The 26,565-nt window shown below is 37.6% G+C and overlaps 6 protein-coding genes across 9 annotated transcripts in view; 3 read left to right on the top strand and 3 right to left on the bottom strand.

The window, feature by feature from the left end:
- Positions 1-19,907, bottom strand: part of LOC129888880 (origin of replication complex subunit 5-like) — a 38,619-nt gene extending 18,712 nt beyond the window's left edge. For all 4 annotated transcript variants that reach the window (XM_055963936.1, XM_055963935.1, XM_055963933.1 and 1 more), the window contains exon 1: positions 19,411-19,907. The gene's annotated coding sequence lies outside the window, so the exon portion shown is untranslated. The remainder of the gene's footprint in view (positions 1-19,410) is intronic.
- On the top strand, positions 2,262-3,336 carry LOC129890267 (G-type lectin S-receptor-like serine/threonine-protein kinase At1g11300). The gene is made up of 3 exons (XM_055965846.1): positions 2,262-2,594; positions 2,653-3,024; positions 3,148-3,336. Exons 1-3 carry the CDS (start codon positions 2,262-2,264, stop codon positions 3,334-3,336), a joined length of 894 nt encoding a protein of 297 aa, XP_055821821.1.
- Positions 2,672-4,945, top strand: LOC129888886 (G-type lectin S-receptor-like serine/threonine-protein kinase At1g11410). The gene is made up of 6 exons (XM_055963943.1): positions 2,672-3,586; positions 3,830-3,934; positions 4,033-4,202; positions 4,283-4,490; positions 4,568-4,805; positions 4,874-4,945. The coding sequence occupies exons 2-5, from the start codon at positions 3,844-3,846 to the stop codon at positions 4,609-4,611; spliced, it is 513 nt and encodes a 170-aa protein (XP_055819918.1). The 5' UTR covers positions 2,672-3,586; positions 3,830-3,843; the 3' UTR covers positions 4,612-4,805; positions 4,874-4,945.
- Positions 9,990-10,807, top strand: LOC129890266 (G-type lectin S-receptor-like serine/threonine-protein kinase SD1-13). Its single transcript, XM_055965845.1, has 2 exons — positions 9,990-10,214; positions 10,511-10,807. Exons 1-2 carry the CDS (start codon positions 9,990-9,992, stop codon positions 10,805-10,807), a joined length of 522 nt encoding a protein of 173 aa, XP_055821820.1.
- LOC129888888 (pathogenesis-related leaf protein 4) lies at positions 12,836-13,571 on the bottom strand. Its single transcript, XM_055963945.1, has one exon. The coding sequence runs from the start codon at positions 13,528-13,530 to the stop codon at positions 13,057-13,059; it is 474 nt and encodes a 157-aa protein (XP_055819920.1). The 5' UTR covers positions 13,531-13,571; the 3' UTR covers positions 12,836-13,056.
- LOC129888887 (pathogenesis-related leaf protein 4-like) lies at positions 15,922-16,735 on the bottom strand. Its single transcript, XM_055963944.1, has one exon. It carries the CDS (start codon positions 16,711-16,713, stop codon positions 16,234-16,236), a length of 480 nt encoding a protein of 159 aa, XP_055819919.1. The 5' UTR covers positions 16,714-16,735; the 3' UTR covers positions 15,922-16,233.
- Positions 19,908-26,565: the final 6,658 nt, after the last annotated feature.

Here is a 26,565-nt window from a genome sequence, read left to right as displayed (position 1 = left end):
CTTGCTGACGCGGTTGATGCTTCTCCTTCTTGGTGTGTTTCACCTTTAAGCACATATAGATTTGCCGCAAGTTTTTCTGCTTTCATCACTACAAGCGCTCCTTTGGATATTCTCATGACTCCACCATGAGTCTTATACGAACATCCATTATCATCTAGTTGTCCTAAAGATAATAGATTCTTCTTCAAGTCTTTTATATGTCGTACCTCGTGGATGGTGCGTACCGTGCCATCATACATCTTTATTTTGATGGACCCAATACCAATAACATCCAAAGCATGATCGTTTCCCATGAACACAGACCCTCTTGAGATATGATTATATTAATGAAACCATTCTCTCCTGGAAGTTACGTGCCTTGTTGATCCTGTGTCCATGATCCAGACATCAGCAAAACGTTTTCTGCCTTCATTATTTGATATTGCCTCACTACATAAAATATCGCCATCATCCGAGGTACATGCAACATTCTCTTGAGCATTTGATGGCTCAGGGTTTTCACTCTTCTTCTTGAACCGACAATCTTTCTTGAAGTGCCTTTTCTTGCCACAGTTGTAGCACTTGATATTTTTCTTACTTCTTGATTGAGATCTACCATGATTGTGACTCCCACTGGGGCCACGTTCCGTTGGTCTTCCTCTTACCATCATCAAAGCTTCAGCTTGCTGCGAACTTGCTTGCTTGTCTGTCTTTCTTATTTTTGCGCCTATTTTCTTCTTCCAAGACAGCGGCTGCAATTTCATCGAAAACTAAACTGTCTGTATTGTTCGTCAGATTGATGATGAGTTGATCATACGAGTCAGGCAGACTTTGAAGTAGATGCTCTGCACGTTCAGTACCCTCTATTTTGCAACCCATTATTGTAAGTTGCGAAAATAGAGTATTCAAAGTATTGATGTGTTCAGTAACTGACATGGACTCTGCCATTCGAAGAGTATACAATCTTCTTTTTAAGAAGATTTTATTATGCAAAGACTTGGCCTCATACAACCCTGTAAGGGTATTCCATATTTCCTTCACCGTTCGCTTTTCCGCCACACTAGACAACACTTGATCAGCTAGTGCCAAGTGTAGATCAGCAACTGCGTTGCTGTCTATGTCGTTCCACTTGCTGTCATCAACAAAGTCTGTGGGCCTGCCTTCAATTGCAGCTAAGCAATTGTCTTTTCTCAATATCGCTTTTATTTTCATTTTCCACAATGAGAAATTAGTCCCATTGAATTTTTCAACATCAAACTTTGTTGTACTCGACATTGTTATTTGCTTCACACCCTTCTAGATCGTTTTTGAATATTTTTGCGAACAATCGTGACAAACTACACCGTCACCGAAATTTATTATTCACGTGAATAGTACTATTCTCCGAATTTTACTATTCACGAAAAGTTACTATTCACAGATAGTACCTTCGTATAAAATAGACAGAATAACCGAGGGCTCTGATACCACTGTTGGGGGGAGTTTGCACCACAACTAAAGTTTGATATGATGAAAATAATGAAAATAAATTGGACACGAGAATTTTACGTGGAAACCCCTCTAAATGATAGAAGGGAAAAACCACGGGGTAGAAGAATCGCACTATTTTAATATGGAGTACACAACTCTCAAATACAAGGAGAAAACAACAATAAACACTTCTCTCTTGTAAAAGGAACAACTACTAAAGAGGACACTCAAGACTACAATATTTATCTTGGTGTATAACTCTCTTTGTATTCTTATTCTCTTTTTCTGGGATGGGATAAATGAGGGCAAGAGGTCTTCTATTTATAGGAAACTAGAAACGCGTAAAATCCGCGTATTGAACCTCCCTTTTTGACTACGCGTTCAAAACGCGTTTTGTTCCTTTTTTGACTACGCGTTCAAAATGCGTTTTGTTGACTACGCGTTCAAAATGCGTTTTGTTGACTACGCGTTCAAAATGCGTTTTGACTATCTTGCAGGTCCTAGTCATATAATATCAGAAAACTCCACAAGGAGTATTTCAAATTTCTTTATTTTTGAGAATTAGAACAGACAGGCCTCAAATTCTGTTGACTTTTCGTGAGATGATTCAAAGAAAGTTTTTTTGTTTTTGTTTAACTATCCTCAGCAATCCACTAGCTCGATTAATCCATATTCGTCGTATTGTTTTTTGAGCATTATCATCTGAAATCACATGGCTAGAACTATTAGAAAGCTAATCATAGTCCTTTTAATTTCTTATCTATGTCCTTTAATCATGAATCCGATTTGCTTAGCAACAGACACTATTATCAATGAATCAACATGTTGTAGATGGTCAAACTGTAGTTTCAGCCGGAGGTATCTTTGAGCTTGGTTTCTTCAGTCCTAATGGATCCCAAGGGCGATATGTCGGGAGTAGGTACAAAGGATTACCAGTTGAAAAAGTTGCATGGGTTGCAAACCGCAAAAGACCATTAATTGGATCATATGGAGTACTTATGATCAATGCAAGTGATGGAAATTTATTCCTTGTGGATGATAAAAATATGTCAATCTTGTCTACAGAAACTAGTTTGATGTCCAATAACACAGTTGCTGTACTGACTGATCAGGGGAATCTTGTTCTTTGCGAGTTGAATAAATCTGTACTGTTATGGGAGAGCTTAAATCATCCATCTGACGCACTCTTGCCCTCATATGAAGATAGGGCTGAATACTAGAACAGGGGAGCAAATTGTTGTCACGTCGTGGAAAGATGAGAAAAATCCATCATTGGGAAGGTTTAGCTCTGCTGTGGTGGATCGTCATGAACTTTTACAAGTACTTATTTTGAATGGCTCGTCGAAGCATTTCAGATCAGGGCAGTGGAACCGGAGAAGTTTCATAGGAGTGCCTAGCATGACTAAAGACCACCACAATGGTTTTCAACTACTTACAGATAATAATGGGGAGGAACTTTATTTTTCTTATGCTATACTTAATTACTCAGCTCCAACATTGATATACTTTGATTCCTACGGAGCAATAATTCAAATAGATTGGGATGCAGATGAGAATAAATGGTTAAGGGTACAGGTAGTACCTAAAGGTCAATGTGACTTGTATAACACATGTGGTGCTTTTGGAAGTTGCAAGAATAATGATTCACAAATATGCAAATGTTTGAAGGGTTATGAACCTAAGTCTATTGGTGAATAGAACGAGGGGAATCGGACTAGTGGTTGTGTCCGGAGAGCACAATTCCAGTGCGAGGAGACGATCACTAGTCCAAATTCTGATGACGAGAGAAATAAGGGGGATGTGTTTTTATCGGTTTCAGAGATGAAACTACCAGATTTCTCACATTACCTACTTGGGATAAAATGGAATGCGAAAATTCTTTCTTGAAGAATTGTTCTTGTTTGGCATATGCTTATGAGGATGGAATAGGATGCATGATTTGGGGAAAAGAACTTATTGACCTCCAAGAGTTTTCCCATGGTGGAGAGCAACTATACATTCGCCTCGCACATTCCCAGCTTGGTAGATACAGATACACCAATTCTACATTGCTCGGACACTCCAAAATATGTTGTTGCACCAGCATCAGATCCTCCAGAAAAGCACTATTATTAGAGGATCCGGCATGCACCCAACAGTATGTTTGAAGAGTCTGAGAAGCATAACCCCAATCTTCTCAATAAAAATCCTATTTTGTTACTACTTGAATGAAACTTCACTTCATTTTGGATTTCGTTTAGTAGTCTGCCTATGTTATCTGTCTTAAATCATTTGTTGGATTAACATTCGCTTTTATGCGCCTAAACTATTCTCCGAGAAGCAACTAGGATTTTGAGTTTATGTGTTCTGAATTCTAATTGAGTTGCCTTTTGTCATGTAGATAAGAGGAGGCTAATGGGAGCCCGTATTGCAATTATTGTCTCAGCGACATTCAGCCTAATTCTTATTGTTTGCACTATATATGTATTGAAGATCAGGAAAAAAGGTAAACAAGAAAAAAAAAGCAGTCAATTTTTACAGTTGTTAGAGGCACAACTTTTCGCTATCTTTTGGAGAGACTAATTTTTTACTAGATTTTATCAGGCATTGGGAGTTTAATCCCTTTTCGCATAGCTTCAAAACACTCTTCAGCAGAAAATTTGCTTCATAACAGTTCAGAATTACCAGTTTTCAGCTTCAAGTGTATAGAAACTGCTACTAACTTTTGCTATCGAAATAAATTTGGAGAGGGGGTATTTGGACCTGTTTACAAGGTATATAATATTTACTCTTGTCGTGTTCTTGTTTATTCTCATTTGCTTATTAGTTGAAGTCATGTATGGTTCATATATAGGGGGTATTATCAAATGGACAAGAGGTTGCGATTAAAAGACTTTTGAGGAGCTCAGGACAAGGCATAGAAGAGTTCAAGAATGAGGTTACACTAATTTCAAGACTTCAACACAGAAACTTAGTCAAACTGATGGAATTTTGCATTCACTGGGAGGAAAAGTTGCTGATCTATGAATACATGTCCAACAGAAGCTACGTTTTCATATTCGGTGAGCTAATTAACAAGACTTAAACCAGTTTTCTTGATGAATGATGGTTACTCTTAACTAATTTGTGTGCTTGACAGGATCAAGATCTACGACGTTGAGTTGGATCGAATCAACGATATAGCATCATTGAAGGGATAGCTAGAGGGCTTCTTTATCTGCATCGTGATTCACGACTAAAAATCATTCACAGAGATCTTAAGACAAGCAATATTCTCTAGATGAAGATATGAATCCCAAAATCTCAGATTTTGGAATGGCTAGGATTTTTGGAGGGAATCAAACTATAGCAAATACCAAGAAGATTGCCGGTACCTAGTAAGTATTAATTGTTTATAGCAGTGAAATTCATTATAACTAAATTGTATATTTGTGTATCAATGCAGTGGTTACATGTCCCCTGAATATGCAATACAAGGAATTTTTTCCGAGAAGTTGGATGTCTTCAGCTTTGGTGTTGAAAAATCTGAAGACAGAGATGAGAAATTTTATGTGTTCTTTTAATTACTTTGTACACCTATTTATACATGAGAGAAACAAATCTTTTCCTAAAAAGAATGAAAAAACAAAGCTTTTCCTAAAAAGAATTCTACCAGCTGGAATTCCATCCACTATACACTCTAGAAGCTAAATAAAAAAATGCTTCAGCTGATCCCATTTATATTACTTGATAGGTATCTCTTTTACTTTGCTTTAGTTTCTTCATCTGAGAGCTTTTCTTTTTCTGTGAGCAAACCAGAGGTAATGTTGATAGGATTGACATTTTGGGATGAAATTCCAACACCCCCCCTCAAGGTGGAGGGGAGTCTGACGACACCCAGCTTGCCCATAACAGAGTGATGAGAAGGGCCGAATAAGGGCTTAGTGAAAATATCTGCCAACTGGGAAGAAGAAGGAACAAAACACAGTAAAATAAGACCGGACAGGTATTGTTGGCGCACAAAGTGACAGTCCAACTCAACATGCTTAGTCCGCTCATGAAAAACAGGATTTTTTACGATGTGAAGAGCTGATTGGCTATCTGAGTGCACCGGAACTGGAAGAGATGGTGGAGCGGATAGATCATCAAGAAAACGAACAAGCCAGGTTAGTTCTCCAACAACCCGACGCATAGAACGATATTCTGCCTCAGCGGATGATAATGATATTGATGATTATTTCTTTGATTTCCAGCTAATCGGAGACCCACCAAGGGTAATATAGTATCCACTGATAGAACGGCGAGTATTCGGGCAAGACCCCCAATCGGAGTCACAATAAGCCAATAGTTCAAGAGAAGGATTGGTGGAAAAGAATAGACCCTGTGCTGGAGCTAGTCTAAGATACCTAATAACTCGCAAAGCAGCCAAAAAATGAGGCAATCATGGCTGCTGCATAAATTGACTGAGATGTTGCACCGTGAATGAGAGATCAGGACGAGTGTGAGTTAGGAAATTCAATTTTCCTAACAATCGTCGATAAACAGTTGGTTCGAGAAGCAAATCACCCTCATCCGAATTCAGCTTGATGGTAGGATCCAAATGGGAATTTGCAGTAGCTGAAGTTTGTGAGTCAAATTCACTCAATAGTTCCAAAGTAAATTTCTTTTGACTTAGGATGATTCCCTGTTTTTCTCTGATGACTTCCATCCCTAGAAAATAGTGAACTGCCCCCAAATCTTTGACCTTGAATTCATTATCTAAAAACTGTTTGAGATCATTCAACTCACTAGGATTGTTACCCGTTATTAGAATATCATCAACATACACAGCCACAATTGATATAAGATCCCTCTCTTTTTTATAAAATAAAGAGTAATCATTTAAAGAAGAAACATACCCTTTAAAATTGAGCGCAGCTGTTAGTCTAGAATACCATTGTCTGGATGCTTGTTTCAAACCGTAAATAGATTTTTTTAGTTTGCAAACTTGATTAGGAGAAGAGGGTTGCATCCCTGGAGGAAACTTCATGTAGACTTCTTCTAATAATTCTCCATGGAGAAAAGCGTTGTTTACATCCAACTGAAGAATTTCCCAATTTCTCTTTACTGCAACAGCAAAAAGGGATCTGATAGTAGTTATTTTAACAATGGGAGAAAAAGTTTCATTATAGTCAATTCCCTCTCTTTGAGTATCCCCTCGAATCACAAGTCTAGCTTTGAGTCTCTCAATACTCCCATCAGATTTATGTTTAACTTTGTATACCCATTTGCATGGTAATGCCTTGTGACCTGTTGGGAGTTCCATAACTTCCCAAGTCTGATTAGATATCAAAGCTTCAAATTCAGTCAGCATCGCCTGCTGCCAGCCAGCATGTAGTGAGGCCTGGGCATAACTGGTTGGTTCTGTGACAGAGGAGATGGAGTTTAACAAGTTCTGAATGGAAATAGAAAGGGCTGAAAAGGTAGAATAGATGGCTGAACAGGTGGAATAAAACAAGAAGAAGTGAGTTGTGTGAAGAATATTGCATTACACACATAATCACTGAGATAAGAAGGCTTTGTAATTACTCTTCCAGATCTGATAGCAGGAACTATAGTGGTAGTAATAGTAGTTGTGAGTAAAGGAGTATGAGGAATAGGAGCAAAAGAAGTGATAGGAGAGTGAGGATCCATTGTGTTTGAAGATGGAGTAGAAAATTGTTCTGATGTTTGAGGAGATGGACATTCATCTGTCCAAACATTATGATCAAAAAAACAATCAGAATGTAAAAAATCAGAATTGATGTAATCCTTATCTTGAGGATAAATAGGAAGAGGGGGAATAGGAGTAGAGAAAGGGAAGATAGATTCATGAAAGATGACATTTCTAGAAAAAATGATTTTTCTAGTGTGAAGATCCATGACTTTGTATTTTTTTTTTCCATAGGATATCCAAGAAAGATCGCTTTAATAGCTCTAGGTTCCAATTTATTCCTGTGAGCTGATAATGTGGAAACAAAACATAAACACCCAAAAGTCCTTAAAAAAGTATAAGAAGGTTTCATTTTATGAAGAACTTCATATGGGGTTTTAAAATGCAAGATACTGGAAGGGAATCTGTTGATCAAGCTTGTAGCAGTAAGGACGCAATCTCCCCAAAAGATAACAGGAACTTTGGACTGATGCATAAGGGCTCTACATGTTTCAAGAAGATGCCTATATTTTCTTTCTACAATCCCATTCTGTTGGGGTGTTTTTACACAAGAAGTTTGGTGTAGAATTCCTTGAGTTTTGAAGAAATCAGAGGTTAGAAGACTAGTTCCCAATTCTAAAGCATTATCAGATCTAACGACTTTAACTTTTGTATTAAATTGTCTTTCTACCATATGGAGAAAAGATTTAAGAGCAAAGAAGGCATTACTCTTGTTAGATAGCACATAAGTCCAAGTACCTCTACTAAAATCATCTACAATGGTTAAAAAATACTTAAAACCATCATAGGTAGGAGTTTTGTAAGGTCCCCAAATGTCAATGTGAACTAAATCAAATATGGACTTTGACTTAGTTGAACTTGAAAGAAAAGGTAATTTACTTTGTCTTGCCAAGGGACAAATATTACAAGGAAGAGTAGAATGAGATTGTAAATTAGAGGAAATAAACTGAATTCTTTTCATTGATGAATAAGGTAAGTGACCCAATCTCTTGTGCCACAAAGTTACATCATTCCTATCTATTACAGAATTTGAAGAAATAGAGGAAGCAACATTCTGACTAAAAACTAAAACTGGAGTACTAAGGCACCAGCCTTGATCCCTCTTAGACTTACATGAAGGAGATTTGAGGAGATAGAGCCCATCATGACAATTACCAAGAACCTGAGGCCTCTTCATTGAAGGGGCCTGCAAGAAACAAGCAGTGGAAGAAAAAAATTAGATGACAATTATACTGAGTGCAAACTCTTGTGACAGAAAGGAGATTATAATTGAAATCTGGAACAAAGAGAACATTTTTTAGCACTAGATTAGGTAAACCTCTTACAGTCCCTTTATGTGTTACTGTTACCTTGTGAGAATTTGGTAGATTAACAGTTAGAGGTTTAGGGAAAGGAGTGAGATCAGAAAAAATAAAAACATCAAAAGCCATATGTTGAGTAGCTCCTGAGTCTATTATCCAGAAATTGAACTTTATATGAGTAAAACAAGAGAGGAGGTTATGAATAGAATTAGTTATACCAGAACACCCTACATTGTTGACAGCAGCCTCTGCTTCTGAGATTGAAGGTCCTGATTGTCCAACTTTGACCTGTTGGAGAAGATGAATAATCTGACTGAACTGTTCCTGTGAGAATTGTTGATTGTTTCCCTTACTGTCGCTATGGTGATTTTCCTCTGCTAGGACTACATTACTGTATGCTTCTCCTCGGCTTGTTCCATATATCTTCTTTTATCTAGTGAATTTGAAATCTGCAGGAAATCCCACAATTCTATAACACTTGTCTATAGTATGTCCAGGTTTCCTGCAGTGTGAGCAGATCAGAGTGTTCTTTCTTCCATCAGTTTTTCCTTTTCCTTTGTAATCATAGTTTCCAGCTCTCTGAACAGTTTGATTTACAACAGCAAAGGAAGATTCTCCAGGGTACTGATGGGTCACATAAACTTCCCTTTGTTTCTCATCCTGAATTAGCAGAGAATAAGCCATATTGACACTAGGCAAAGGAGTGATCATGAGGATGTTTCCCCTAGCAGAGGCATAAGCTTCATTTAAACCCATAAGAAAGTGAATAAGTCTCTCATCTTGCAAAGACTTAGTGAGTTTATCTTTTCCACCACAGTTGCAATTACAACCACACCTCATATTTTCATTTAGAGTGTCTAGTTCATCCCATATTCTCTTTATTTTTGTAAAATAACCAGCTATAGCACTTGTACCCTGACCTAAATCATTCAGTTCTTTTTGTAGGTGGTAAAGTTTTGCTCCATTTGGTTGTCCAAACCTATCTTCTAGGTCTGTCCAGAGGTTCCTTGCAGTAATGGAGTATATGACACTAGCAGAAATCTCTTTTGAGAGAGAATTAAGAAGCCATGACAAAACCATGTCATTACACCTACTCCAAAATTTGAAATCTGGAGAATCTGAAGCAGGTGCAACGCAAGTCCCGTCAATGAAGGCTATTTTATTTTTGGTCGAAAGGGCAATGAGGACTGACCTACGCCAACCTCCATACCCTGTGCCATCAAAGCTGGTATTGACCAAGTTCATCCCAGGATGATCTGAGGAATGCAGAAAATAAAGGTGGCTAGGATCTATAGAAAGAGATCCAGCACCTTTAACTGCAGAGGTTTCTTCCTCTATAGCCATGGAGAAAGCAGAAAGAGAATGAAAAGCAGATGAGCAATTTTTATCTAACCTGCTCTTGATACCATGAAAAATCTGAAGACAGAGATGAGAAATTTTCTGTGTTCTTTTAATTACTTTGTACACCTATTTATACATGAGAGAAGCAAAGCTTTTCCTAAAAAGAATGAAAAAACAAAGCTTTTCCTAAAAAGAATTCTACCAGCTGAAATTCCATCTACTATACACTCTAGAAGCTAAATAAAAAAATGCTTCAGCTGATCCCATTTATATTACTTGACAGGTATCTCTTTTGCTTTGCTTTAGTTTCTTCATCTGAGAGCTTCTCTTTTTCTGTGAGCAAACCAGAAGTAATGTTGATAGGATTGACATTTTGGGATGAAATTCCAACAGTCATATTGTTAGAGATTATCAGCAGTAAGAGAAACAGCAGCTATTGTCACTCCAAAGACTCTCTCAATCTCCCAGACCAAGTAAAAAAGAATAACCGAAAAGATTTCTCATTTTCTCAAATACAGTCAAACCTCTTTATAACAACGTTGCTTGTCTAGATATTTTTTGGCTGCTATCACGAAAATGTAGTACAGAGAACATATATAATATAATATAACATAACATGAAAATTCAGTTCGAAAAAAACCTGGCCGTTACTGTGTTACGTTATTACAGAGAATGAATAACTATTATAGAGAGGTCTGACTGTATTTGAATATTGTTCTATCATATACTACTATTTTTCACATGACAAAACTAACATCAATATATTTAGGCATGGCAACTGTGGAATGAAGGCAAGATACTCAAGTTTCCGGATCCAAAGGTGTTTGGTTCACTTGAAACACCAACGCAAGTTGTTAGATGCATTCTTGTGGGCTTGCTTTGTGTGCAAGAACATGCAAGTTACAGGCCAAATACAGCTACAATTGTTTCCATGCTCTGCAGTGACACAGTTCTTCCTTCTCCTAAGCGACCGGCATATAGCAGCAAAGACAGAAGCTCTGATGATCCAAATTTTTCACCTTGCTCCAGAAATTCCATTTCTATTTCAAACGTTGAAGGACGTTAACTTTAGTTTATCTGTTTGCACTACACCAAAAAATGATCTTTAGCGGCAATTAATTAACAATAATAGCTTAATTACCGCTAAATATATTTTTTAGAGGCAATTAACACTCTTTGTAAATGTTCCTAAATCCTATAGCAGTATTGAATCTAATGACAATTATCTAATGCCCGTAAAGACTTTAACACTCTTTATTAATGTGCATATTTATTACCGCTAAAAGCTGTTTTTTGTTATAGTGTTGGGACCTTCAAATGTGATTACTGTCCTTGTCCCTTGTCCAAGTTTGAATCCTAATTTCTTTAGAATGTGGTCATTTGTGTTTGTGGAAGAATGTATTTGATGCTTTGCATCCAAGAATCAAATGGCGTATTCGAACCAATCGTGTACTTTATTTAGATATGCGGAATTCTCCCTCTGAAAATCGTATATGAGACTTTTATCTCATACAACTCGAGTAAAAACACCCAAATACTAGTTGCAACGGATATGGAATTCCTTGCTGATGGTCTTGTATAGTTGGTTAGAACAATCAAGATGTAGGTATTCAGTTTGCAGCTTTCATTTGATGTTTTATTGGAGTTGATTGGTTGTTTATGTTGTCAAAATGTTGGTTAATTGCATATCTTGAATATTGGAAACAACCTCTCTATCCCTACATCCTATCCTTCTCAGACCTCACTTGGTATTATTTTCATTCTACTGAACCCTTTTAAATTATTTATCATTTGTTTACTGAGCGGTCACAACTTGATACAATCAAACCTCGTTATAGTGACAACGTTTGTCTGAATATTTCGTGATTACTATCGTGTGGTGTTGTTATATATATATACTGATATTTGACAATTAGATCTCATATATATACTTAATTATAAACTAGAACACACAAAAAATTAGTTTAATAATTATGTACCAAGAAGAAAAATGTATTTATTAACCAATTTAAACAAAACAAAAAAAAAGAGTATGTATTTTTAAAAAACAAATATATGCCCGATATGTTTCTCTTAGATATAAATTTATTATATGCACGATACTTATAATGAATATCATGACCTACCTAACTCCTCGAATTCTTAATAAAGTATTATTGTATTTATTTGACTGCATTTAAATTAAAGTAAATTATGGAGCTTGGAATTGCTTATGCCCTAAATACTTGTTTATTTTGGAAAAGACTTGCAAGTCTAGGTCAGTCAAATTGCAGTATCATAGGGCAACTAAGGATTAATTAACTTAATCTAAAATTGTTCTAGGAATATTACAATTTCATGCAACCCTAAAGTGGACTATTAATGGTCTTGTATTATTTTGAAAAGTAGTTGTCCTGATTCGCGTCATAAAGTCTCACGTGAGGATAAAACTTTTTTTATAAAATACGACTCTCTCTCTTTTATATATATATAGGATTCGTACATAAGACCTTTAGTTAAGGATAATCCGACTAAATTCGTATTCGCGACGGAAAGTCTCGAAATAAAGCGCTCTCTAACAAACGCAATTCCACGCCAAAAATTTACATTGTTAACTTATGTTCCACATACTTTATAGATATTTTAGTTCAAAATTTAATTTAATAAAAAGTTACTCAATAAGTCGATTGATTGAAATCTCCACAATTGACTCAACCCTTAGGATTCTAATTTAAACTGATGTATATGTATTATTCTCTATGTTAATTTATGAGCCTAACAATATAATTATTTGGGTAGTCGAAGAGATTTTTTTATACCACAGTTTTCTTAAATATATTTTAATTATTAATCAACTAGTATAATTTTATATTATTTTTATATGGTTTTCAAATATGTAATTCATTTAAAAAGATATAAAGAATATAATCTATGTTCGACTTCACATTAAAAATTTATTGATTTAATTCTCATACTTTGAATCTCGTGTATTTAAGGTGGAACAGATAATAATTATTTTACCTATACAATTATTATGTCAAGTTTTTAATGAACCAATCATTTTGAGTCAAGTAATGCAAAAATCGTATTTTCATCTTATTTAACAAAGAGAATATTTTAGAAAAGTAAAATAGGAAAAAACTTTATGTATTTTTCCATACTTAATTATCAACTTTAAGTCCATTATACCATGAACATATGGTACGTGGAATTATTCATACTAGCAAGTAGCAACATCAAAGGAAAACAACAATAATAGACTTACAATTAATCCCTTAAAACATCTCATATGGGAATTTTATTTAATACTAGCAACCCTTCATAAGTAAACATATTTTAGTAAGGACGTTGTCCTTGCCAGTTGCCTACAGGATCATAGTTGCAAGAAATGAACCACCACCCATTATTGCAACGAGCCCGACCACAACCTAGTCGGATCGAGTTACGCCAGACTACTTGAGTATAGTGTCCACACACTTGTCCGCTAGCACATTGGTTGGTAGCATAGTCATAGTTTGGCTTCTCCGCCACCCACAATTGCACGGCTGCCCTCCCCGTGAAGTCGCCACTGCCCTTGGCAAGGTTCTCCCCTGATCCCGAATGAATCAAGTTGCAATCACCCGTTCTTGAGTTGGCATAGTTTTGTGCTCGGGATGCCAAGCTGACATCCCAAGACATTGGCCCTACCCCAACTTGGGCACGGGCATTGTTGTGAACCGCAAGATAGTCTTGCGGTGAATTTTGAGCATCACAAGAGTGAAATACGGCTAATACCATGACACAAATCAGTAAGATGTTGAACAATCCCATTTTGTTTTAGGTCTAGTGGAGAGAAAAGAAATAAAAGTTATTGTATGATTATGAATGTGAGATAAGTTGTGTATTTATAAGTAAACATTGTGGAATTTTGTTGAACATTTGTGAAGAAAATTCAAAGGAAATTAGTAGAGAAAATGACAAAATGGTCCCTTATCTTTTTTAGTAGGTTCAAAATAGTCCCTTATGTATGACCGGAGAAATTTTGGTCCTTAAATTTGTTAAAATTGATCACTTTTAGTCCTTTAAGTTTTTCGAAAGTGAGCACTTTTTGTCTTGATAAGATATTTATTAAACTCTGTTGTTAAATTTAATGGAGAATTTGTGAAAATTGTTAAATTTAAACATTGTGGAATTTTATTTTACATGTGAAGAAAATCCAAAGGAGATTTAGTACATTGCATGTCGTGTGATTTAGGGAATACTATACGCTTTAAAGAATAGTCATACTTTAATCTAGGACGTTATTATTTTTTTTTTTGAAAATCATGTTGTCACGATTAGGCTAAACAGGACTAATTAAGTATTTGAACTTCAAATTTAGTGGTCCAAAGTTTTTTAGGTAATTGGATAGGTGTGATGGATTATCATATGTAAATTCAAGTGAATGATAATATTCCGTAACAGGTATGTGTTAGATGAATCAAATTCTCATTAATTTTTTTTTCTTCATATAAAGGGACTCGAATATGTTCTGTGTATCATGATCAACCAGATATTGAAGCTATTAAAGCAAGGGCTTTAGGCCGCAAAATCTTAGGGGACCCAAGTTTCATTTTTGTTTGTTTTGATGTTTGATATCTATATTAGAGTCGAATAACTCAAATTTATTCTCATGAATTGAATACTTCTCTGGTATGGGGATAAAATTATTCTATGAGAGAGATAAGACTAACAATTTGTTAGTCATTAAAAGCAACTTGGATAGAATTTAAACAAAAAACAAACTGATCATGATGGACACATAAACCAGAAAAAATAGTTGGCCCTTTGTGTAGAAATTAATTGCCTCACAATATCCAGGCAATTTCCAATGAGAATTTACATTTTTTATTTAGCTCAATTTAAGTAATTTTGAAGTATCAAATTAAAGTGTTTTGTAAGTGTTGAATTTACAAATAAACAGTTACTATATATTTAGACAGTAGTGTTAAAATCAAAGAATAAACAGTTCAATGTTGTAATAAGGAACAAACACGATTATATTATATATATTGCCGGTGATTGAGACATAATTTTTATCAAGGAGGTTTAAAATATAATAGGAGCACTTTTGCTTAATTTTAAACTTTTTGCTTTTGTTTCTTTCAAATTAGTAACCCTTAAATCATATATTATCTTTGAAAATCGCCAAAAATATTTAAAAGGTGTAAGAATTGAATTATTAACATTATAATACATATTTAGAGTACTCAACAAAAAAAAACTAATTACACAACAACATCAATATCAATAAGTTAAATGATACGTATAATTTCATAGACCTCCCTCAAGCTTTGGCACACAATATTGACCTCTCATCAAAGGATCAAGTGGCTGACATTTTCAGTAAGCCTCTTCTGACGACTAGGTTTCAGTTCTTACAAGACAAATTCAAGGTGTATGAGCCACCTTCAGTTTGCAAGGGAAGTATCCAGGGGCTGGTCAAAAATTCCAAATCCATTTTCAGAAATGGCTCGTCCAAATTCGATTCCCTATCTGATTAGTATAGTATATTTTCTTTTTGGGTGAAAGCAGGCAGTAGTGACCTAATGGTTAGGGGTTTATCCGAATTGACCCCTTCGACGAAAAATTATATTATTTATACATGATTAAAAAATAATTTTTTATATATCATGTCGAAGTAAAATAGAAAAAACATTATGTATTCATGCTTTATGGGAAAAAGAAGCTGATGCGGTACTTAAATATCAACTTAACCCCACTGTATTAGGGGTGGACGCAGTAGACATTGAATTATCATATCGATTTTTTTTTAATATCTTGCAATTTTGGTATTCTGATATTTGGTATCATATTAAATTTTATGATAGTTATTTGGTATTCGTAAAAAATATATCAAAATATCGAAGTATAGAATTACATATAAAAATCATACATATTTATTATAATACTAGCAAATATATAAAAATAATATTAGTAAACAACTAATTATTTAGACGTTGAAATTTGATTATTTTATCTTGATTGAAATGTCATTTTCGTGTAATTGATTAACGAAAGGAATTGGTTGTACTTTATTTTGAATATTTCTACATTTGTAAGGTGTTAGTATAACATAATTAAGACGTTTCTTGAGAAGACGAAGTCATACTTTTTTACTATATGAGCATATGTAAGTCGAAGTCGAATAAACTATGGTTATCGAATTATTACCATACCATAAACTACCAAAACCAAACTTTAAAATACTAAATCATACCAAATTACTTTATATGATAATGATACAATATTTATAGAAACCAAAATTATCAAACTAAAATTTTCAATACGTACCATGCCCACCATACCATGAAAATATGGTACATGGAATTATTCATACTTGTAATATCAAGGGGAAATCACAGTTATACAAGACTATCTAATCCTTTAACATCTTACGTAGGAGTCTATCCAACCCCTTGACATCAAAGATAGAAATTTTATTAAGTACTAAAATATATAGCAACCATATGTCGATCATAAGTCAACACACTTTTAATAAGGACGTTGTCCGATATAGTTTCCTGGAGGAGCATAGTTGCAACAAATGAACCACCACCCATTGTTGCAACGGGCCCGACCACAACCTAATCGGACTGAGCTACGCCAGACAACTTGAGTATAGTGTCCGCACATTTTCCCACCATTGCATTGGTTGGAAGCATAATTGTAGTCAGACTTCTCCGCCACCCATAATTGCACGGCACGCCTCCCCGTAAAGTCGCCACTTCCCTTGGCAAGGTTCTCCCCTGGACCAGAATGAATCAAGTTGCAATCACCCCTTCTTGAGTTAGCGTAGTTTTGTGCTTTGGTTTCCAAGCCGGCATCCCAAGACATAGGTACGACCCCGACTTGGTCGCGGGCATAGTTGTGAATCGAAAGATAGTCTTGAGGTGAGTTTTGGGCAACACAAGAGTGAATAATGGCTAATATCATGACACAAACGAGGAACAATGTGTTTTTGAACAACCCCATTGTGTTTTAGGTCTAATGGAGAGAAAAGAAATCAAGTTATTGTAATATATATATATATATATAAGTAAGCATGGTGAAATTTTGTTTCTCATGTGTGAAGAAAGTTCAAAGGTGATTAAAAGAAGGTTGACTTGAAAGTTGTACTCAATTAGATGAGGATGTCCTAAGTTAATTGTGATTGAAAAATATCCTCTCTTTTTTTTGGTTTTTATGAAAAACTTTTATGGGCTCGTACGCTACATTTTTTTAGGGGGAAGAGGAGCTCTAGTAGAGAAAGTTGACAAAAATGATCCTTTATCTTTTGTAGGCTGTTTTAAATAGTTCTTTTAGTATCATCTAAATAATTTAGTCCTTCAAATTTGTCAAAATTAAACGATTTTTGATTTTTTTAAGTTTGTCAAAAAGTGAGCACTAAAGTCTGATTGTTAAATTCTAACTGAAACTATGAATATTGTTAAATTTTAAGATTGTGGAATTTTGATTGGCATGTGTGAAGAATATTCAAAGGTGATTAGTACATTGACAAATTTCGGGTCATTCAGGACAATTATACTCTATGCTTTAAAGAATGGTAGTAATTTATTTTAGGGTGTTTATTTTCTTCAAAATCATGTTATCAACATAAGGTTAAACAAGACTAATTTACCAATTGGAAATTCACATTTACTGGTCCAAACTCCAAAGTGTTTTTTTAGAATAGGTAGGGGTGGGCGTTTGGCCGGTTTTGAATTGAATATTCAAGTTTTGGTTTATATATTTGATTTTAAGATCAAAGAAATTACAACTTAAATCTAATTCAAAGAAGTTTGAATTTGATCAGATTTTAAGTTTATGTCAAATTAGGTTTTATGTCCAATTCATAAGTCATACCCCAAAAAGCAAGTTGAAAAAGATGAGGATTGCTCAAACCGTACAAGCAGTTCAGAGTTCTCGTTTTTCACCGATGTGGAATTCATTTTATTCATCACCCCCTCACGTCTAGATTCCAATATTTTTTTTATTTCTGTCATGTCAAGTGCGTGCACATTCATGGACTGCAGGTATTTTTACCTTCCGATATTGTCGGGACCCCAGAGACCCACATCGGATTGACTCTTGCTCTAATACCATATCAAATTAAGTCTTGAACCTAACTCACATCTCAAAAATTAGCTCAAAGAGAGAATGATTGCCTAAGTCACATAAGGAATCCAAACTTTCCATCCTTCATGAATATGGTATTCATTCCTCTCCATTAGTTGGATTTTAGATTTATTGATTATTTGGATATTTTGAATTTGATATTTAAATCTTTAAGTTGAGCTTATTCTCCTTAAAGAAAATGAACATCCAATTCGAGTATATTTATATTATTATTAAATTATCTTAATAGTTCCTCATTCTCAACAATCCTTCAAATAAATTGGACAAGCAATAAAAGAATTATCAAGAAAATACAATAGAAATATTAATAAGGGCAAGACTAATTAAATATTTGGACTTCAAATTTACGAGTCCAAAGTATTCTAGTCTTAGAATAGGTGTGCTTAGGGCTGGGCATTCGGTATTCGGTGTTCGGTTCGATATTTTCAAAATTTAGATTTGATAATTCGGTAATCAGTAATTCAAAGTATATACCAAATACCGAACTTTCAAACTTCGGTTCGGTAATTCAGTAATCGGTAAATTAAAATTTGATTCGGTACGGTATTCGGTAATACCAAAATTTTTGTATCTTATAAGATCAATCAAAATGCAAGCACTTTTTTTTAAATGGATCACCTCCTTATGCAGTTGCAAGTTTCTGAAATCTAATATTTCAGACAATAGAAGAAAGGCCAAGTCTTCCCATCTTTTAATTTCTCTCTAGCTTCAAGCATACAAATGCTTCAAAAAATATATGCAAGAGGGAACACATTTGCTGGAGTCACATACTCACATTATATTTATTTAGAGCATGACACAGGAGGATAGATCCTGGCCTCCGACAGGTGAGCTGAATGATTGAATTTGATCTAATTACAAGATAAGTAGCTACAAACCATCTTAATTTTACTACTATCTGAGTTCCTAAAACTAAAAGGCAACAACAGCAACAAACAATATCACTCAACAACACCACCTGCAGAAGCTACACTACAGCTACACAGCCTACACTACACCTGCAACACACAACAACAACAACAAACAACACCCACCTGCAGCACACAAAATTTAGACGATTTGCACTTAATCCCCTGCTAAATCCAAAGGACACCAGAACCCAACATTTGACCATTCTAAAAGCTTTTTCACTAAACTATCAAATTAAGGATAATACCAAATCCTTAACAGATGAAAAGCTTAAACAAGAGTAACATGATTTCCAACAAGAAGATAACCTTTTGTCAGCCGGGGGGGGAGGGGGGAAGGTGCTGAAAAGTAGTACAAGAAAAATTATAGTTTAACAGATCATCTAATTATCAAGAAGTTTTAAATTCAAAATCCAGCACAAGGAATATTTCAAGTGCAAAATGTAGAATTTCTATTACACTTTTTGTCTAGGGAGCAAGCATATAGTTAAACTATAGTTTTCATAAATAAAAAAAAGTTTAGAATAACAGATGCATGTGGGCATGTGATCTAGCAGGTCTAGCATGTGGTATATCTAAAACTAGAAGAAACTATTGTTGGAAAGACAGGAAGAGGAAGATGAAGAGAAGAAAAAAAGAGAACTACCTTCAAATGCAGTATGAGTGTTCTTCTTCGTATGTCACTGTAAGTCAATTAGAAGCCTAGATTGACAGTTTGGAGAATGAGCTGAAAAAGTAATCTGATGAATACTCCAACTCTTTAGTCACTATTAGTCAACTCGAAGCTCAAGTGAGAAACTTGGAGGAGGAACTGGAAAAGCAAGCCTAAGAATTTGAAGCTGATCTGAGTATGCTGACTCGTGATAAAGTGTAAAGCGTGCGTGAAGCTGAAGGGCTTAAGGCGGCGTGAAGACTGAGGTCTGAGGCGCAGAGGCGCTGAACTCAGAAGTGAAGAGTGAAGATTAGGGCTGGGCAGTATAGGGATGCATATTGAATACTCAAATGGATCATCTGAATAAGTGAATAGATTAATTGGGCTAATGGGCTGTTAGGGACTTAGGGTATGTTAGATAATTGGGCTGGACTTCAATAGTTAAATTATAGGAATGGGACCAACAGAAATAAATATAGGATTCCCAATAGCCAATAAAAATAATTTCGGTATTCGGAAAATACCGAATATCAAACAGGAAAATTATAAATAACGAAATCGAAACCGAAATATCGAAATGTTAAATTTAGGTACCGAATAACGAATATTTTCTGGGTTCTGGAAATTGGCTTGAAAAACCCTGCACACCTTTTAGTGGCGCGCCACGCCCGAGCCCAAACTACTGAGGCATGTTTCTGGCATGATAGTGGCGCATCGCGCCACTGCGGTGCCAGGCCCAGTTTTCCAGCCATTGCAACCCAGGCCTGAAAATCTCTACTGTGCTAGTTCATCTTAGGATCGTCATATCTCTTGACCCCGAACTCCAAAATTTACATTCTTGGTGGCATTGGAAAGAAGACTCGACGACCTTTAATTTTGTAGGTCGTGGGCCACCCAGATTTTTGTCTTTCAAAAGATAGGGTCGTTAGAAGTCGACCCCTTATATGAACTCATCCCAAGACTTAGCCACGACGAATCTCTTGGACTTAGCTTGGTCCTAGGGGTCCTTCGTGACCCCACATCACCTCTAGCACTTCTCAATTTCTCAAGGACTCGCCTTAACTCCTGCAATTGCTCCACAATACTCGATTTCAATCCTACCCGAATACAAGAAGGGTCCGAATCTTAGGAAATTTTTTTGAGAGGTGTTACATTATCTCCCCCTTGGGATCATTCATCCTCGAATGACGAGTAACCAAGAATGGACTCGGGGCGCAAATCACAATCAAGAATTCAGTCATTCAATCAATCAAATTCTTAAACAATTATCAATCAAGACTCAAAATGCACAAATGAATTCAAGTCAAGGAAATGGGCATTACCTTCAACATTCTCGTTGGTAGGCACGAATAGATGTGGATATTTAGATTTCATGGCTTCCTCCGCTTCCCATGTGGCTTCCTCAACAAATTGGTTCCTCCACATGACTTTGACTGAGGCGACCTCTTTGTTCCTCAACTTGCAAATTTGGCGATCAAGAATTTGGACCGGAACCTCTTCATAAGACAAGCTATCCTTAATTCCAACGCTATCAATGGGGACTACCAATGAGGGATCGCCCAAGCACTTCTTCAACATCAAAACGTGGAACACTGGATGAATAGAGGCTAGCTCTGAGGGTAACTCCAACTCGTAGGCAACATTCCCAATCTGCCTCGAAATATGGTAAGGACCAATATATCGAGGATTGAGCTTCCCTTTCCTTCCAAACCTCATGACACCCTTCATGGGTGACACTTTCAAATACACCCAATCACCCACCCCAAACTCTAAGTCTCTCCTCCTCACATCGGTGTAAGATTTTTGGCTGCTTTGGGCTATCTTTAGCCTATCTTGAATAACTCTCACCTTCTCCATGGCTTGGTGAACAAAGTCAGGCCCAATCAACTCAATCTCACCAACTTTAAACCACCCAATGGGCGATCTACACCTCCTCCCATACAAAGCTTCATACGGAGCCATTTGGATGCTTGCATGATAGCTATTGTTGTACGCAAACTCTATGAGAGCTAAGTGGTCATCCCAATTTCCCTTGAAGTCAAGCACACATGCCCTCAACATATCTTCCAATGTCTGGATGGTGCGCTCTACCTGGCCATCTGTTTGGGGATGGAAGGCTGTACTCATGTTCACCCTCGAACCCAGTCCCTTCTGAAAGGATTTCCAAAATTGGGAAGTGAATTGAGCTCCTCTGTCTGAGATGATAGACAAAGGGACCCCATGCAACCTGACGATCTCCTGAATGTATAACTTTGCATAATCTTCTGCGGTGTCAGTAGTCTTAATCACCAAGAAGTGAACTGATTTCGTCATTCTATCCACAATCACCCAAATGGAATCGTGTTGCTTTCAGGATCTCGGTAAGCCCGTAATAAAGTCCATGTTGATCATCTCCCACTTCCATTTAGGAATTTCTATGTTTTGGGCTAAACAACATGGCCTTTGATACTCAACCTTCACCTGTTGGCAATTTGGGCACTTGGAAACAAATTCCGCAATATCCCTCTTCATTCCACTCCACCAATAGATTTCCCTCAACTCATGGTACATTTTTGTGGAGCCTGGATAGATAGAGTATCTGGAACTATGCGCTTTGGCCATAATCCTCTCTCGAACATCATCGACATCAGGTACACACAATCTACTTTGGTACCTCAACACACCATCTCTCTCTTTGGTGAAAACCATTACCCCTTGTTTGTGAACAACTTCTTTCAACCGGAGGAGGATGGGATCCTGATCTTGTTTCGCCTTTACCTCTGCTACAAGTGAGGACGTAGCCCCATCTCGAACGTTTACTCCACCTTCACTATTCTCTTAGAGTCGAACTCCCAATCGGGCTAATCGATGTACCTCCTTCGCCAATTCCCTCCTTCCCTCCTCCACATGGGCAGTTCTACCCATAGACAACCTGCTAAGAGCATCAGCAACAACATTAGCTTTACCTAGATAGTAGAGGATGCTCATGTCATAGTCCTTGAGTAGCTCGAGCCATCTTCTTTGCCTCAGGTTGAGTTCCTTCTGGCTGAAGACATATTGTAAGCTCTTGTGATCGATGAATATGTCAACATGCACTCTATACAAGTAGTGGCGCCAGATTTTAAGCGCAAACACCACAACTGCCAGCTCGAGGACATGAGTTGGGTAGTTCCTCTCATGGACCTTAAGATGTCTTGAAGCATAGGCTATCACCTTCCCCCTTTGCATCAACACACAACCTAAACCACTTCTGGATGCATCATAGTAGACCACAAAGCCCTCTGTTCCATCGGGCAAGGTCAGCACAGGAGCAATGGTTAGCTTGGTCTTCAATTTCTGGAAACTCTCCTCACAAGCATCGGACCATTGGAACTTAGCCTTCTTTTGAGTCAGCTTAGTCAATGGTGATGATATGGATGAGAATCCCTCTACAAACCTTCAATAATAGCCGACCAAACCCAAGAAGCTTCTTATCTCTGTCGGGGATGTGGGTTTGGGCCAATCCTTCATAGCTTCAATTTTCTGGGCGTCAACCTGAATACCATCTCCAGACACAATGTGGCCTAAAAAGGCCACTGATGCAAGCCAAAATTCACATTTAGAGAACTTTGCATACAATACCTGGTCTCTCAAGGTTTGTAAAACGACTCTAAGATGATAGACGTGCTCCTCTTCATTCTTGGAGTAGACCAGAATATCATCTATGAATACAATCACAAACATATCAAGATATGGTTTAAACACTTGGTTCATGAGATCCATGAAAGCTACGGGGGTATTTATCAACCCAAAGGACATGACCAAAAATTCAAAGTGGCCATAACGAGTCCGAAAAGCGGTCTTCGGAATATCACATTCTCTCACCTTCAACTGGTGGTAACCGAATCTCAAGTCTATCTTTGAGAAACACGTGGCACCCTGAAGTTGATCAAATAAATCATCTATTCTGGGGAAAGGGTATTTGTTCTTTACGATGACCTTATTCAACTGCCTATAGTCAATACACATTCTAAGGAACCATCCTTCTTTCACACGAATAGGACCGGAGCACCCCATGGTGAGACGCTCGGCCTAATGAATCCCTTATCTTATAAGTCCTTCAATTGTTCCTTCAACTCTTTCAACTCTGCTGGGGCCATTCTATATGAAGGAATTGAGATGGGCTGGGTATCAGGAAGAACATCAATCCCGAAGTCGATCTCTCTATCAGGAGGGACTCCAGGCAGATCCTCGGGAAAAATGTCGGGAAACTCATTGACAATCGGGACCGACTTGAGAGATGGAGACTCAACATGGCCATCTTTCACTCGGATAATGTGATAGATACACCCTTTTGAGATTAGCTTTCTGCCCTAAGGTAAGAAATAAACTTACCCTTAGGCATAACGGGACTACCCCTCCACTCTATGACAGCTTTATTCGGGAATTTGAACTTAACCACCCGAGTTTTACAATCAATAGAGGCATAACAGACATAAAGCCAGTCTATGCCAAGGATCACATCAAAATCAACCATGTCCAACTCAACCAAGTCAGCCAAGGTATCCTTGTGATGAATTGACACAGTGCAATCCCTATAGACTCTCTCAGCTAAGACAGAATCACCCACAGGAGTGGTTACACTGAAAGGCTCAAGAAGACATTCAGAAATTTTATTGAATTTACTACCCACGTAAGGAGTTACAAAGGATAGGGTGGCACCCGAATCCATCAATACATAACAATTAAGAGAAGAGACTCGAATCATACCCGTCACGATGTTTGGAGAGTTCTCTTAATCTTGGCGACTACCCATGGCATATAAATGGTTCGTACCTCCCCTCGTGCCTGAAGTAGTGCCCCTCTGCTCACCCCTAGTCGGTGGTGCGGTAGTAGAGAACTGGGCCCCGTCTCCCCATGCTGGACACTCTCTCTGAAAATGGTTCATTTGGCCGCATTTATAACAACCAGCCCTCCCCACTCTGCACTCTCCCAAATAGAGTTTACCACACTTGACGCATGGTGGCTTCCCTTGAGAACCTTGACCCACGCTAGCTTGTGATTGAGAACCCTGGGGTCTGAAATTCTGGAAACTTTGTCCTTGCCGGTCATACCTGTTCTGCGGCATAGGTGCACTTGCGGTAGATGAGGCATAATTGGGATGCCTCTTCTGGAAGAAGGACCTGTTGCCCTTGTTTTGCCTCTGCTCATTCTCATGCCCAGCTGATCTTGCCTTTTTGCTCAGATGCTCCTCTCTGTCCTTTTTCTTCTCATCCTCCACCTGTTGAGCATACACCATTAGTCTGGAAATATCCATATCGGAGATTAGCAATGCCGCTTTGCACTCCTTCTTCACATGCCTCCCTAACCCGGAGATGAACTTCCTCATCTTTGACCTTATATCTGGGATCATTTCTGGAGCATACCTGGACAGCTGGATGAACTTCAGGCCATACTCCTTAACAGTCATGCCTTCTTGTTTCAGATTCACGAATTCCTCCACTTTTGCTTCCCTCAACTCTCGGGGAAAGAAGTGGTCAAGAAAAGCTCCCTCAAACTTATCCCACCTAGCAGGTTCAGAATCTTCACCCCTACCTTGCTCCCATTGGTTATACCAGATGTTTGCCACATCCTTGAGTTGATAAGACACCAACTCAACCCCCTCAATTTCCGTAGCATGCATAGCTTTCAAAATTTTCCACATCTCATCAATAAAATTTTGGGGGTCCTCATCAACCTTCGAACCCGTGAATGCTAACGGATTTATTCTCAGAAAGTCTCAAATCCTGGCGGCAGCAGACGGCTCTTGGGGACTAGAGCTAAGAGTGGGCGAACTCTAGTTACCATTTTGGGCAGCCACTAATTGAGTGAGCATTGCAATTGCCCCTCAAAATTCTACCTCTGATGTGGTTGCAGGCGGAGTAGCAGGCACTTGAGGTGCCTCCGCATATCTCGCAGGTCGGCCTCTAGCCCTTGCTGGGCGTACCTCTGACTAGGGTATCTCAGCGTTATCAACATTTCTCTGGCTAGCCGTACGTTTAGGAGGCATTATCTGTAACGTATAAACGCACGAATTAGAAAGGAAGTTTTATAGAGTTTAACTCTATCGCACGAAGTCAGAGTATGAAGGAAGTGAAACAATTCCTAATGTCCTATAGCCTTCTGCTTATAAGTGTGATGCACAACACACCCATAAACAAGACCCTACTAGACACGGTTTCATAGACTCCCTAGGACACTTGAACTCTGGGCTCTAATACCATGTTTGTCACACCCTGGGAGGGTACCCTAGGCGTGGCCAGCACTCGAAGGCCATTTCTGACCTCCAAGCGAACCACCTGGTCCAGTCACACATTCATTCAATCATGTTCTCTTAGCGGAAAACTCAATTAATGAAATACTATTCATATATATATGGGGGCCGAAGGCCAAGCATTTTCAACCCAACAAAACAATATAATAAGTCTCCTCAAAATAACAGTTCAACCTCCCCACATTCCAATCTATGAAGCCTCTATCAAAGTCTAAGAAGTGCCAATGACAAGTCCATGGCTACCAATAATCAAAATAAAAGAAAATGACAACACACCATACAAAAGAGCTCAACATCCTCCGAAAACTAGGAGGACTCACCAACTAGCTGAGAGTGTATGTGGGGATCTTCAACGGAGCACTGGTTGATAATCTCTAGTACCTGTCTCTGCATCATGAAATGATGCATGCCAAATGGCGTCAGTACATAGAATGTACGAGTATGTAAAATGGCCGAATGCAACGAACATCAAATAAGAATCAATCAACTCGGAATCCCAACTCAAAAGGGATAACAACTCAATCACATGTCCTAAGTCTAATCAAGGATATGCTTTAGACGGGACCAATCACATACAATTCAACTCAATCTGACTTAGAATACTAGCAAGGCCTATTTGGGAATTTCTCTTACCCGACAACCATCACTTATGAGCCAGTGAAAGTACAACAAATCGACGTTGTTGCCGCGTCCGTTCATACTTTGCCAGGGTATGAACGAATCAACCAATCATGGATCTAATCCAACTAAGTCCTATAATGTCAGGACAAACATCTCGGGGAAGCATCCGACTTTAACGGTTCAATCCCTCCTACATTTGGCGACGTAGTTATTGGGTTCGAGTATGGACTATACCCTTGCCCAATTCGGTGCTCGAT

Source organism: Solanum dulcamara, chromosome 5, assembly GCF_947179165.1.
Source record: "Solanum dulcamara chromosome 5, daSolDulc1.2, whole genome shotgun sequence".
Lineage (NCBI taxonomy): Eukaryota > Viridiplantae > Streptophyta > Magnoliopsida > Solanales > Solanaceae > Solanum > Solanum dulcamara.
Note: the sequence above shows the minus strand (reverse complement) of the source record. Positions and strands in the feature narration are given on the sequence as shown.

Coding starts and splice junctions, on each gene's coding strand:
- LOC129890267 (XM_055965846.1), top strand. CDS start 2,262: ATGAATCAACATGTTGTAGATGGTCAAACTGTAGTTTCAGCCGGAGGT. Junction 2,595..2,652: donor TTTGCGAGTTGAATAAATCT/GTACTGTTATGG, acceptor CCTCATATGAAG/ATAGGGCTGAATACTAGAAC. Junction 3,025..3,147: donor ATAAATGGTTAAGGGTACAG/GTAGTACCTAAA, acceptor ATTGGTGAATAG/AACGAGGGGAATCGGACTAG.
- LOC129888886 (XM_055963943.1), top strand. CDS start 3,844: ATGGGAGCCCGTATTGCAATTATTGTCTCAGCGACATTCAGCCTAATT. Junction 3,935..4,032: donor ATTGAAGATCAGGAAAAAAG/GTAAACAAGAAA, acceptor AGATTTTATCAG/GCATTGGGAGTTTAATCCCT. Junction 4,491..4,567: donor AAGCTACGTTTTCATATTCG/GTGAGCTAATTA, acceptor TGTGCTTGACAG/GATCAAGATCTACGACGTTG.
- LOC129890266 (XM_055965845.1), top strand. CDS start 9,990: ATGCTTCAGCTGATCCCATTTATATTACTTGACAGGTATCTCTTTTGC. Junction 10,215..10,510: donor CTCTCAATCTCCCAGACCAA/GTAAAAAAGAAT, acceptor CAATATATTTAG/GCATGGCAACTGTGGAATGA.
- LOC129888888 (XM_055963945.1), bottom strand. CDS start 13,530: ATGGGATTGTTCAACATCTTACTGATTTGTGTCATGGTATTAGCCGTA.
- LOC129888887 (XM_055963944.1), bottom strand. CDS start 16,713: ATGGGGTTGTTCAAAAACACATTGTTCCTCGTTTGTGTCATGATATTA.